Raw genomic sequence first — 15,030 nt, forward strand, 5'->3', positions numbered from 1 at the left:
AACGAACCTTTGGTCTATTAACACATTGGTATCTAGTCAACCGTTCTCTGAGATTTGATTTAATCGAATGTAAAGAGTACATTTCGCGTATACAGGCAGGAGCCATCTTTGGAAAAAAGTCGAACCACGAACGCCGTGCCAAGTGAGCTGAACTGTATGAAGTTCAGTGAACTTCTGAACGTGGTTCGATTGGTCGAGACTGTTTTCCAAGATGGCTCCTGCCTGTATACGCGAAGTGGACTGCCTTTATAAAATATCTTCTCATTAAACGATCTGTACACTTACAAAGTTCTCAATGCTTCGGTTTGCAAGGTAGGGACCCTCATTATGTTACTGTGTTAGTGTGGGGCTATTTTGAGCCTTGTTAGTGGTATAAACTAGCGATTTTTATTTTTCATTACTCTACGCCCGATATACTAGCGTTATACGCTAAACAGTTTTTAGAGATAAAACTCTTTACATCTTGTGAAATCAAATCTCAGAGAACGGTTGTCTAGGTACCAATGCAATGTGTTATTAGACCAAAGGTTGCCGGAGTTGTCCTCTAAGGTACCATCGTAGTAGTGTTGTGTGCACGTGAACGTCATGGCAACGTACAACACAAAGTGCCTTACGCGGGAAACACTTGACTTAACCATTGGACTTAACGTGTAAATGCGCGTAACTAACGTAAATCAAGCAAGCTAGTGTGCATAGGCCACGAAGTGTTGGCGAAATAACACATTAGCGGACCGGAGAGAATAATATGGATTTTTTTTCCCAGAAAACTTCTTTCACAAAATAAATTCAAGCACTTTCAAGGACCTGTATCTATGCATGTTTATTTTCAAGGACCCGTGGGAACCCTGTGAAGAACATGTGATCATCAGACCCAATTCTGCCTGTTTTAACACTGCATTTCTTAAAGGGTTAATTCACACAAAGAAGAAAAGTCTCATTTATTCACCCTCATGTCGGTCCAAACCTGGAAGACTTTCGTTCATCTTCAGAACACAAATGGAGATCTTTTCAATGAAATCTAATCGATTTTGGTCCCTCCGTTGACACCAAGTGACACTTTGATGCTTCAAAAAGTTTATAGAGATCGTAAAACTAATTCATATGAATTGAGCGGTTTAGTCCACATTTTCTGAAGAGACTCGATCACTTTATATGATGAATATAAGCTTTTATTCACTCACACATTCATCAACTCACACATCAGTTGTGGTAAACAGAAGCTCAAGCATGTTCGCTTGATGTGCGAGAACCAATGAGAATCACTCTCCTTACGCGGCACGTTTGAGCTTCACACTAAAGTTTTTAATAGGCTTTATGCCGAGCGTCACGTGACCAAACCGGAAAACAGGTCTCATTGCATCCGCTTGTCAGAGAAAGTGTTGACGGCCGTAAGAACTAACTACGATATCTATGGATTTTTAAGGTAATCAGCTAACCTACTAAGTTCACTTTGTTATTGGTGTTTTATGCTGTTTAAATATCTAAACGTTAGTGTGAAGAAGAAAAATTAAAAAACTTTTAAATATCAATCTGCACATGCGAGGGACATTGGTTGTGCTCATTTTTGCGTGCTCCTTTTAAGTTATCTTGAGTAAAACCGGAAAAATTTTCATGAAGCACATACAAAAGACCTGAATCGGAAGCGATGTGACCTGTTTTCCGGCTTGGTCACGTGACGCTCGGCATAAAGCTGATTAGTTACAATTTCTTTATGAAGTGTTAAAGTGGTAGTTGCGTCGCTGTCAGTGGGTGGACAGAAAATGCTCAGATTTAATTAAAAATACCTTCATTTGTGTTCCGAAGATGAATGAAAGTCTTTCGGGTTTGGAATGATACACACTGTTAACCTATTAATATGGTGTTTACAATGGATTTATTAAGCAAAAAATAAAAAAAAAGACCATGGTCAGGTGTGATGCAGTGGCAAACACTTTCTATTCAGTATTCAGTACATCGGACTGAATCCAGTTTGAAGTTTAGTGTAAATAAATGACCATTTGGATGTAAATGAAGCACTTTGCCTCATCCAGAAATAAACTCAGGGTTGTGACCCAGAAATGGATTTATTTTCTGCATAGAGCCGTGTCTCTTCCAGCAGAACGGCCCGGGTCAGTCGCTCCACACGTCAGAGTTCAGCATCTCAGACTCGATGTGCGCGCAGTCCTGTTAGTGTTTATTAGCCACCATCTTGATGTACTGCAGGGCGTTGTGTGCGGCGGCGTTGTGGGCGTTACTGCTGGTCATGCCGGAGCCGTGGCACACCGTCACCGGCCGGGTCGACAGCTCCACCAAACACTGGTACTGCCCGTTCACGGTCAGCTCATCTGCAGAACACACACACACACAGCACTTACAGCGCTTAAAGGGGTGATGAACTGAGAAATCAAATTTTCCTTGAGCTTTTGACATCTAAAAGGACATCATATTATAAGAATATCCTGTAAGTTTCAGAACTGAAAACGTTCTTGTTAGTCCAATAAAAGTTTTTATTGACACCAGGCTAGGCAAACGACTCGTTTTTCAAAGTGGGGAACTATGACGACAAAGAGGATAAAACACCACCCCCGCAGAAGAAGATCAACGCCTACTTCAACATGGCCGTTAAAATAAAAATTTAAAATAAAAATGGGCCCATGACTTACTCGCCCCCAAGTCATCCTAGGTGTGTATGACTTTCTACTTTCAGACGAATACAATCAGAGTTATATAATAAAAGACAACACAAAATGTCTTTGGGGTCATATTGACCCCAAACTTTTAAAGAGTGATTGCATACGGAAATATACATTTTTTATATGGAAAACTATATATCATTTTTTTTTATTCACTCCTCAACTATACAATAATGCTGTGTTTTTTTGGAAATTTTTAGGTTTTTTACATATTTACTGCACAATTACATAACTAGGCCATAAATTGGCACATGAAAAATGATTTTTTAAAGAAAAAAATCACTTTAATGATGATGATAATTAAATCTAAATAGTTTTTGGACATTGCTCTATGTGTTAGGGATAAAATACTACCATCTGGTGGTTAGTCGAAAAACTGTTTTTCTTATAGTTAAGAAATTAAAGTGCAATGACCACATCTGTCCAATAGAGGTCCATAGAGACTCATTCATTTTCACTCATTTGTCTAAACCGGTCTAAACGGTTTGATATACTTGATATATATGATAAAAATAGTTTATGCAATTCACAAAATATATATGTCAAAGTTAGAGTTGTTTGTTGTTGTCTGATATATTTTGAATTATTTGTTTTTGCAAATTATTATATATACATTTGCATAAACATTACAAGCCAGCACTATGACATGACTGTAATCACACACTATTTATTTCAGAAAATTATTTATCAACAATTATTTATTTTTTTAGAACAAGAGATTTTAGAACAAAATAAATTAAATAAACCAAGTAAATAAACAAATATAATACAAAACAACAGCACCAATAAACTGTAATGAACAGGATACATACATATGCATACATGTGTGTGTTTGTGTGTGTGAGATAGAAAGCTCGTTCCACTTTGTGTTTATGCTCTAGGACCAGGCCTTGATTTAAATGTATTTTTTTTAAATATTTATGCCAGTTTTGTTTATTTTATTTGCCAATTTCTGTAAAAATGCTCTCTGTTGCAGTCATGACATGTGTGTGTTTGTGTGTGTGTGTCTGTGTGTGTGTATGAGATAGAAAGTTTGTTCTACTTTCTATTTATGCTCTAGGACCAGACCTTGGTTTATATGTAGAACATTTCAGATTTATAATGGATTTACTTTTATTTTTTTTACAAACAAAATAAAAAAAGTCATTTTTTTCATTTTCCCATTCATTTTCAATTGGGGTCATTTTGACCCCAAAGACCTTAAATGGTAAAAAAAAATTTACACACCTTTAGAACAACCGAATCGAACCCAGTTTTTTTGTGCATATTTAGATAGATTATGTAGGAAAAGTCACAGAGTTTCATGGCCCTGAGATGAAGGGAACATTTTTAAAAAATCAAAGAAAAAGTCCAGTGGGGTCAAAATGACCCCAAAGAGATTCTAAGGCAGGGCTCCAGACTAACTTTTCCACTGGTTGCACTGGTGCTACCAACTTTCTCAGTTGGTCGCACCAGCATATGATTTGGTCGCACCTTTTTTTTTTTTTGCTACATGCCATGGGATTAATCAATGCATGCTGATGAATAGTGGTTTTAATGGACCAAGGCTAGCAAAGGCTTTCTGGGTTGCAGCATAAATACCTGTAATATAAAAACCACATGTAATATATGATAATTATCATTGCCAAATTTCAGGATTTTCGTGGATTTTGGACAGTAATTTTAATCTGTAATTTTAAGCATTTTACATTTGAATTATACACTCTAAAAAATGCTGTTGTTTCAACCCAAATTTGGGTCTAATATGGACAAACCCAAATGTTGGGATGCAAATGTAATAAAAAAAATTACAGTTGGAAGTGAAAGTTGAAGTTGGGTTGAAATTTTTAATTACATTTTTAACCCAACATTTGGGTTTGTCCATATTTGACCCAAATTTGAGTTTAAACAACCCAGCATTGTTTAGAGTGTATACATCTATCTATTTACATTTGAATTATATTCTATCTATCTATCTATCTATCTATCTATCTATCTATCTATCTATCTATCTATCTATCTATCTATCTATCTATCTATCTATCTATCTATCTATCTATCAGCATCATCTTTCTATCTTTTAAAAATCATTAAACAGACAAATGTATGCATTACATTTTAAAAGATTAGAGTAGTATAATAAACTGATACAGATTTTCCGTTATCAAAGTTTATAGTTGTAACAAAAATCAGAAATCTCACACTCCTTACCTTCTGCATTTTATAATAATTTTCTTCTGTCGATCGATTACTATCATCTAACCGCTGAAAAGACGTAGGAAGGGGCTCGGTAATTAGTGAGACCTTTTCATTTTAATATGCCTTAATTCCTGAATTCGTAATTGGCGCGTTTCACCATCAGTGTGCAATATGTGTGACGTGTACGTTCGTCAATAAATAAACTGCACGTGTCTTGCGCAATAACACCTTAGCCGGAGCTACTTCTCTCGGTTAATGTCTATGGCGAGTCACGCAGGCACTGGGCAACTCCGCAGCCGAGCCCGGGATAAAATAGTCAGAATATAAACACTTATTATAAGCGTACCGTAGGGATTCAGGATAAATCAAAAACACGGTTTGGAAAATGGATTTATGATGTACTCATTCATTTTGAACATAAGTTACGGACTGCAGCAGCTGATACAATGGCGTTCTGTTGCGCGAGCGTCCACTCGCACAAATGCGACCACATACAATTTTAACTCGCACATTCTCAAAAAACGGTCACATATGCGACCAATTTGGTCGCAGTCTGGAACCCTGTTCTAAGGGTTAAAAACATCCTGGCTTTATAATGGCAGTGAATGCACTTTTATGATGGACAGATGCACTTTTATCATGGACAGATGCACTTTTATCGTGGTTCGATGCACTTTTATCGTGGATCGATGCACTTTTATCGTGGATCGATGCACTTTTATCGTGGATCGATGCACTTTTATCGTGGATCGATGCACTTTTATCGTGGATCGATGCACTTTTATCGTGATGCACTTTTATCGTGGATCGATGTACTTTTATCGTGCACTTTTATCTTGGACAAATGCACTTTTATCATGGACAAATGCACTTTTATCATGGACAAATGCACTTTTATCATGGATAGATGCACTTTTATCTTGGACAAATGCACTTTTATCATGGACAAATGCACTTTTATCATGGACAAATGCACTTTTATCATGGACAAATGCACTTTTATCATGGATAGATGCACTTTTATGAGCTTGAAACTGTTGGTTGCAATGCACTGCCATTATAAAAGTAAATCATGGGCTAATTTTCATTTTAAAGTAAACTATCCCTTTAAGACACAAAACAACACACATGAAGAAAGTGAGGAGCAGGAACGCACCGATGTCTACGTATGCGACCTGAAAGCCCAGCTCCAGCGAGACCTCCAGCAGCATCTGGATGTAGTCTGTGTTGGGGATGCTGAGAGGAGTCATCTTCAGGAGCGAGATCTTCTCGCCCGTCGACTGCCGGAAGCTCTCCACATACACACGAGCAGGAGGGCTCTGGGGACCACATGACACGTCACACAAAACCAGTCACATGGGGCAATTTCTTTAAATTGAGATTTATACATCATATGAAAGCTGAGTAAATAAGCTTTCCATTGACATATGGTTTGTTAGGTTAGGAGAATATTTACATACAATAGGTCAATAGATCTTCAATCTGCAGGTGCAAAAAAATCGAAACATTGAGAAAATCGCCTTTAAAGTTGTGCATTTATGTTCACGATTGTGCAGCATTCACTCACAAAAATACATGTTTTATATATTTACAGTAGGAAATGTACAAAATATCTTCATGGAACATGATCATAATAAAAATGTTCATGCAGCATTCACTCACAAAAATACATGTTTTATATATTTACAGTAGGAAATGTACAAAATATCTTCATGGAACATGATCATAATAAAAATGTTCAATCAAAATAAAGTCATGTTTCAGAGTGACGCGTGGCACTGTGTTCTTGATACATTGTTATTAATAAGTCAAGTCAAGTCATCTTCATTTATATAGCGCTTTTAACAATGGAGATTGTTTCAAAGCAGCTTTACAGAGATAAACATACAATTTACGGTAACAGAGATTGTTTTGGCTTTATAGCGATTTTGAATAATGTTATTTCCGGCTAAAGTTGGTTTTGATTGATTCACTTCCAGCAAAAAGTCACCATGATTTGCCAAGCAAGACACTTTCCCGGAGTCAATATATTTTGTTGATCCTGGAGCAACATTTCTGTCCGAAAATGTAGTCCTAACCCTATCCCAAACCCCATCCCAAACCCATATCCCAAACCCCATCTCAAACCTTATCCCAAACTCCATCCCAAACCCTATCCCAAACTCATATCCCAAACTCCATCCCAAACTCATATCCCAAACTCCATCCCAAACCCCATCTCAAACCTTATCCCAAACCCCATCTCAAAGTCCATCCCAAACTCTATCCCAAACTCCATCCCAAACCCCATCTCAAACCTTATCCCAAACTATATCCCAAACTCCATCCCGAACCCCACCCACTTATATGTGGGTTCAGGGTTCGGTTTGGGATGGATTTTGGGATGGAGTTTGGGATATAGTTTGGGATAAGGTTTGAGATGTTGTTTGGGAGGGAGTTTGGGATGGAGTTTTGGGATGGACTTTGGGATAAGGTTTGAGATGGAGTTTGAGATGGGGTTTGGGATGGACTTTGAGATGGGGTTTGGGATAAGGTTTGAGATGGGGTTTGGGATATGAGTTTGGGATATGGGTTTGGGATAGGGTTTGGGATGGAGTTTGGGATAAGGTTTGAGATGGAGTTTGGGATGGGGTTTGGGATATGGGTTTGGGATGGAGTTTGGGATGTTTCCTCCATCCCAAACCCCATCCCAAAATCCATCCCAAACCGAACCCTGAACCCACATATAAGTTGTTGCCTAACCCTGGTTGTAGGCGTAACCTTGACAAAAACTGTAAACTTGTCCCTCAAATCTGATTGGTTGATTATGGTGTTGATCCAGGATCAGCTTGGTGAAATCAGGTTCATTGGGATCAATTACAGAAATCCATGCAATTACTGAATTTTTTTTAGATGTGCACTCCTTAAAGGGATAGTTCACCCAAAAATTAAAATTAGCTTTACTCGCACTCAAGCCGTCCTAGGTGTATATGACTTTCTTTTTTCAGACGAATGCAATCAGAGTTAAATATTTTTTTTTTTAAATGTCCTGGCCTCTTCCAAGCTTTATAATGTCCGGAAGCGAGTTATCAGGGATGTGATTGTGCGAGTGAAACCCCAGCATAAAGCACTTTTTACTTTTTAAACACCTGAATCAGTGCAATTTACTACCAGGAACTGTGACACACATGGAAATATATTTAACAGCTATAATTTATTTCTAGTAATACAAAACAGGACATCTTAACTTATCTTTGGGGGAAATGTAAGGACGATAACTGTTCTGTAGTTCTGTAAAGAAAACAACTGTGTTTCCAATACCGGTTAATCTCATTCAGGAAATACAATTCCACTCAAACTTCTACAATAGGAATAGGCAACATAAAATGTTTTTTTGTGTTTTGGTAAACTGCACATCATATTCTGGCAAAACAACCTAAGAACCATTTATGAATTATATTAATGCTTTTTACGCATTAGAAAATGAAGACTACACAATCTCATCAGCATGATGAATAAATTATATTAACTTGAATAAACCGTACACAGAACAGGAGCAGAGATTGTGACCGATCGAGCTTTGCATGCTCTTTATACGCATAAATGACCTTTTACACGCATCCAATAAGCAATTTAGCGCCGTAGGCTACATATGATACGCACTTGTTTTGCCTACCAGATGCACGTATTGCTTTTGCGTATAAAGAGCAAGCCTAATAAAAGCACTCATGCTATAGGCCTAGATACGCAGTGCCAGGACCGATCGTGAGGCTGTCCATAACTCGGGTCTAGCGCGCACAAAACTCCCGTTAAAACCACAGAAACGTGTGACATGAATCTCTTACATCGAATCTGCACTTTGTTGTTTATGATGGAAGTCAGAAGAATCCAGTCAGCGCACTGAACAAAACTATTCGCTTCAGCGATGACTAATCTGAAGGCCTCTGATTGGTCATCACGCTCATAAACTCAACGGAAACGTGTGCGATTGGTTAAAATGCTCAACGCTGCAAAACAAAATCTGATGGAAATGCCATAGTCAGATGGATTGAATGAACGTTAAGTATTGTAGTTTGTTTAGTTAATATTATCACTTAAACATACACTATTCTATTATATAAATATTTTGAAACAAATTACAATGACTTTCTCAAAACTTCCAAACACACCCGGTTTTATTTTTATTACTGATCTGCATGATTCACGTGGGTCATGATTTTAGGCTGAAATGACCGGAATTACGGATTAATCCGGAAGAATCACATCCCTGAGTTATTTTAGTCGATAAAGTTTTAAATATGGATATTTTTCTTACACAAACTCATCGCTTCGCTTCAGAAGGCCTTTATTAACCCACAGGAGCCGTGTGGAGCACTTATCATGGATAGATGCACTTTTATCGACTTCAAAACAGAAACAGCCATTCACTCCCATTTTAAAGCTTGGAAGAGCCAGGACATGTTTTAATATAACTCTGATTGTATTCGTCTGAAAGAAGAAAGTCATATACACCTAGGATGACTTGATGGTGAGTAAATCATGGGCTAATTTTTATTTTTGGGTAAACTAACCCTTTAAACCTAAGGATTAATCAATAATTTTCAGTGAAAGAATCCCAACACATCTCTGAACGGATGAAAGTCACTAACCCACGTGATCTCGGGAGAGCCGGACAGACTCTGCAGTTTCCCCAGCATGCGTTCAGCGGCTGCTCGTCTGGCCAGCTTCTTCGAGCTGCCGGCCCCTGATGAGCAAAAGCACATGACACTGCATCAGTCCTCCTGCGCTCAGCCTGAGCTGAGGTCTCTGTGTGAAAGAGCTGACGGCACCTGACTCCTCCAGGCCCTCCAGACGACAGGTCACGGTGAACTCCTTCATGTGATCCGGACCCGTCTCCATACACACCATATACTCCGGCAGACACCACACCCGCTGCATGGCCAGTTCCTCAAAATAAAAAAACAGTGTTTAAACTCACCATGGAATCAAAACTGACTTTTTTTGTTGACAGAAAATTGCAGTATTTATTATAAAGTATGTATCTGTGCACATCATTATTATTATTTGTAAATACATGTGCCCTTATAATCTTTAAAGTCTGCATGAAACAGAAGTTGCGCTCGTCTGTCTGACGCACACACAGCTAGCCTAGCTTAGCACAAAGACTGGAAGTAAATGGCTCCAGCTAGCATACTGCTCCCAATAAGTGACAAAATAACGCCAACATTTTCCTATTTATATGTTGTGATTTGTAGATTTGTCTGGGTATATAGTCAGTGGTGTAGTGCAGGGTATACGCAGGTATACGGCGTATAACCACTTCTTTTTCAGTCGGCATTGCGCATACCCACTTCTAAATCCCCTCTGATGCGCATCATTTAGTTGCTAATCTAATCTCGTGAATAAACAACACACAGACAGGGTCGTATCATTGAGATCCCCGAGATCCTGACCTCAGTCGTTTTTTTTTGTGTAGCCTATATAATGAAAGTTGTGCAATAATTCCCTAGTATTAACTCTAATTTGGTGCTGCGACGATTCTCATCTGATCTGCTTCAGCACTCAAACACCCGCTCGTCAATGTCAAAATGTTTGAGACCAATCAAAGCAAGCAGGATGATTGTTCACAGAAGCGCGAGCCGAGCGCGAATCCCAACACGACGCTTCACTTCAGTTAACGATCATACAGTGCGAGATAAGATGCAAGTAGCTAAAATATACGGCTGTTTTTCGATAGAAGTTTTAAATGACCGACAGAAAGTTTGATCAAAGACAGCGGAAATGATAAGCTCAATTTAACAACACAAGCAACCACTCATAAAGACAGTCACTTGTATCATTAAGCCAGAAGGCGGCGACAAGTGACTGTCTTTATGAGTGAGCAATTAAACCATTAATTAAATGAACAGATTAGTCCAAAAACATTGATTAATTTAGGAAAGAAAAAGTAGCTGAAACTGGAACTGATTCTCATGTTTCATCTGATCATGTTTTTTTGGCCATCAAAACATCTTAAAATGCTCATGTCGAGATCATGCCCCCCAACCCCCCTAGCAATATCATTTATGGGACAAGGGTATTTAGAAAACCCTGCGTACAGGCCTGATATGCAAGAATACTAGTAATTCTATATATGTTCTATTCTATTCATTATATTCTATAGTCTAGCATATTCAATACTAATGCAAGACTAGTCTTACATGTCACTGTTTATAACACAGATTGTTCGTCCTTTGCTGGGACGCTTAAAAAAATATTGGGGGCATAAATTAAGAGTATTCTCCAGGCACCACTACATCACTGTATATAGTTGAGAAGTACGCGGATGCAGCAATACTGTTTCCCATAATAATAATAATAATAATAGTTGTGCTTCAAGATGTGAAAAGCTTGATCAGATACCTGCAGTATTCCCACAGGATTGGACCCGTCACCGCCTTCAGGAGAAAGACCATTGTCTCTCTGACCACTGTGAAAGATTCAGAACATTTGGATCAGTGTTAACTGAGGTAATGGATCTATATTGGTTTATATCCATCTCTACGGTGTGTATTACTTTGGCTGGGGGTCTCGTTTCAATAATTTCAAGGCGGCTTCTGCAGCGTCATGTTTAGCCGCCTTTTTAGTCGCTCCTTGCCCTTTAAGAAAAAAAAAACGATTATCTATTAGAATACTAGTGTACACTTTATTATTACTTACTCATACTAGGTGCTATTATAATACTCATGTGAATAAAAGATGACCTTTGCATGTGACATCTCCTATGGTGACACCGAAGACGAAGGAAGAAGGCTGGTGCGCGTCTCCGTCAGCGAGCGCGTGTAAGAGCTCGTACTGGGGAGCGCTGCCGATTTTGATGCCGTATTCGTGCAGGATCTGGATTGGCGTTTTATCCTGACAGCAGACTCGTTGATGAGCCATCGCGACACTGGGACTAGAACAATATGTGTGTTACCTCGTCAGAAAAATGAGCAAACAAAACGCAAAGAGTCGGACAGGACAAATAGAGACCCAAACATATCAAATATATAGTGTTGTATTGAGCACTGCGTAAGAGACACTAAACAATAACACATTTTGCCCATGTAAAACAGTCTAGCGCCCAACTCAGTCCAACCCGCTGCAGATATTACATTAAACAGACACGTACGTGTTGAAATACAACGATTGTTAAATGTAGAAGAAAGAAGAAAAGGTTGTATGGGTTCCTTACTGAGAATCAGCCATTATTGCTATCCGTATGCCGCTTCTACTTTGATTGGCACAAGCACTGGCCAATAGAATTCCTCTATACTGACTATAAGCCCCGCCTCCCAAATGGTCCTCCGCCAGAGCCCCTCCCCAGCGGAAGCCCCCAAGCTGAGCCCAAATGCGTATCGTTGTTGTGGAGGAGACTAGAATGTGCCTTTCTTGAGTGAAAGTCAATGGAGGACATGCCTCAAGCACTGCTTGATCAGATTTGTCCGTTAAACTTCAACATTATTTGCATAAATATATATATGTGGCATGATAATATATCTTTAGAGCCATTCATGTTAGCCGTTTTGAGCAATGGTTGCTTGCCATCTCTCTTTCAAATGGAATCTCAGGCTCCGCCTCTCATTACGTTTGTGTTGGTGTCATAAAGGTTGGTGTGTGTGTTTATTGTCTATGGTAAGTGTCACCGGCCCATAGCCATTAAATATTTAAAACAGTAATATCCTATACTAAACCTAAACTAATATTGACAAACTATATATAATTTGAAAGCGTACAATTATGTATATGGTAACAACGGCTCTGGTTGTGACCAATCTGATTCAGATTTAAAGGTTCACCCAAAAAAAAAAAAAAAAAAACTTGGAAGGGGCGTAACTTGAAGTCTTGCAGACTGCAGACAGATACTATTGGGTAGATGGGCTCTGATAAAAGGGGAAGCCTGTTGTTTATTGTCATTCACACCTTAAATAAATAATGGAGATCTACTAAATATTAATGAGATGGAAAAAATCGGCTACACTAAGAAAAGCCCTGAACATGTACAGACTCACAGCCTCACAGAAATAAAACTGCACACAAAATTAGGACTTCCACTAGAAACCACCCAAGGCCAATGACAAATCATTGAACCAAATACTTTTGTATTTGTTTTAAATACAAACTTTCACTTTATTGTTATTTTTTATATGATATATTGTTATTTTTGATTACATGTATATTAATGTATGATGTTCCTAATGCAATGTGAAGCTTCCCTTTACTGTACCAAAGGAAAGGAACAGTTCACCCAAAAATGTAATTTTTGTCATCATTTATTCGCCCTTGTGTTGTTCCGAACTTGTGTGAGTTTCTTTGTTGAACAAAAAAGAAGATATTTAAAAAAGACTTTTTAAAGAAAATAAGTGACTCTAAAAAATCTAACACCCAACAATGTGTAATTTCTTTGCATCTCGATTCGAATACAACATTCCAATTACTAGACAAAAAATTATATCCTGAGAAAAGTGTATTTTGAGGGGTATTGCTCCATAGACCTCCATTCATTCTGCACTCGTCCTGTGAGCGCCCTCATCTGGAACCAGAGTGGAACTGCAACCAGTTCAGAAGCCAGAAGTGTACTGAGAGTGGAAGTTCTCCCTATATTAGACATTCTCTGCTTTTACCTTAAAGCTGCAGTAGGTAACAAATATATATATATTTTTTTTACATATTTGTTAAAACTGTCATTATGTCCTGACAGTAGACTATGAGACAGATAATCTGTGAAAAAATCAAGCTCCTCTGGCTCCTCCCAGTGGTCCTATTGCCATTTGCAGAAATACACCGCTCCCGGTCAGAAACAACCAATCAGAGCCAGGAGGAGTGTCTTAGCAGTGTCAATCACGCTCGTGTACGCGCTGATCACACCCCTCTCTTGCACAGCGCGCCGTCATTCAAACCAAACTCGAGATTGCCGGCGAGCTGCAGCTGCAATTTTTCGAGTGACACCTGCTCATAGAACAAATACGGGTAAAAGGAAAAAATGATGTCGATAAACAAGCGAAAAAGAAAGAATTAGACAGAGCCCATTGACTCGGTGTCAAAACTCTAGCCACGTTACATGTAGATAAAATGTCACACACTGTGCAAAGCAACAATTGAAACCTGCTAATTCACTGGCTTCTCATGTTGCTGAAATAATATTGTGGCAAGCAGGACGAGGCCGAGGGACATGAGAGCGGCGGTGAGTGATAATGAACAACACCTGTGTGACGCACCGGTCTCGCATCTCTCACGGAGGAGCGGAGGCATAAAGAAGGAGCAGCGACAGTGGAGAGAGGAACCATAGATATCCATAATAAAGGCTAGATGTCTTACGGCGGAGTCTCTATCATCATCACCGGCGGCCATCTTGTCACAGGCAAGCTTTCTGGCGGGCTCTGTGGTGCCTGATGTAAGATGAGTGATCAGCAGGAACACAAATACTCTCATCTCGTTGAAATCTTGACGGATTTACAAACGGTTTGGTTTCTTACAAACGTTAATAACGTGGCTATAATTCTGGATGATTATTTATTTTTACACTTATTATTCATAAGTATGCAGTGTCATAACTACATCTCTGACGTTTATAACAAACCAAACCGTTTGAAAATCGGTAGAAAATTGAGCAAGTTATGGTTATTTAAAAAGTACATGCACCATTAAAACACAATGTAACGAGTGAGCGAGCTGCCTGTGACAAGATGGCCGCCAGGTGCGGACGTCGACCTCCATTGGCCAGCAGCGCGGACGAGACATCTAGCCTTTATTATGGATATCTATGAGAGGAACAGGCATGATTTTACGTCCCTCTAATATCAAGGCCTAATGTCCAATTTAATGAATCCTTAATGGAGGCAGAGGAACCATGACACAAAATGGGCTGATGGCACAATATGGCTGTGTGCATTGTTCTTATAGTTCAAGGGTCTATAAAAACACTGGTGCTTAAAAAAAAGTGGTCAAATTTTTCTTTCATTACATCATCATGTACATCATCCTATTTCAAGGCCTCGAGTCTGCTTTAACACATACTCTATATGGCGGAGAAACCACACAGTGAAATGGGCTGATGGTGCAATAGGAGGCTCAGTGTGCATTGTCTATGCTAAGGTTAATGGTTTCATGCACACATTAAAGTCTGCATTTTTTTGTTTTTTTTGCAAAGATCCTTTTAGTGGCTCTGTAAGAATGCTAAGAA

The 15,030-nt window shown here is 38.8% G+C and overlaps 1 protein-coding gene across 2 annotated transcripts; it reads right to left on the bottom strand.

Annotated features, from left to right (window-relative positions):
• Positions 1–1,854: 1,854 nt before the first annotated feature.
• prkra (protein kinase, interferon-inducible double stranded RNA dependent activator) lies at positions 1,855–12,179 on the bottom strand. Of its 2 annotated transcripts, none has more exons than XM_056242408.1 (8): positions 12,043–12,179; positions 11,573–11,763; positions 11,386–11,467; positions 11,232–11,298; positions 9,659–9,776; positions 9,479–9,573; positions 6,007–6,169; positions 1,855–2,324 (listed from the first exon to the last, which is right to left on the bottom strand). In XM_056242408.1, exons 1-8 carry the CDS (start codon positions 12,054–12,056, stop codon positions 2,167–2,169), a joined length of 888 nt encoding a protein of 295 aa, XP_056098383.1. In that variant the 5' UTR covers positions 12,057–12,179; the 3' UTR covers positions 1,855–2,166. The 2 variants fall into 2 exon arrangements, with proteins under 2 accessions (XP_056098383.1, XP_056098384.1); XM_056242409.1 differs by having other exon boundaries at positions 11,980–12,088.
• Positions 12,180–15,030: the final 2,851 nt, after the last annotated feature.

This window comes from Rhinichthys klamathensis, unplaced genomic scaffold (assembly GCF_029890125.1).
Source record: "Rhinichthys klamathensis goyatoka isolate OS25496 unplaced genomic scaffold, OSU_Roscu_1.1 h1tg000726l_1, whole genome shotgun sequence".
Taxonomy (NCBI): domain Eukaryota; kingdom Metazoa; phylum Chordata; class Actinopteri; order Cypriniformes; family Leuciscidae; genus Rhinichthys; species Rhinichthys klamathensis.

What these genes read in the sequence shown, in the direction of transcription:
- prkra (XM_056242408.1), bottom strand. An exon ending in ATCCTGTGGGAATACTGCAG is followed by an intron (nt 9,777 to 11,231) that starts GTATCTGATCAA and finishes TTTTATTTTGAG; the next exon opens with GAACTGGCCATGCAGCGGGT. An exon ending in GGAGGGCCTGGAGGAGTCAG is followed by an intron (nt 9,574 to 9,658) that starts GTGCCGTCAGCT and finishes TTTGCTCATCAG; the next exon opens with GGGCCGGCAGCTCGAAGAAG.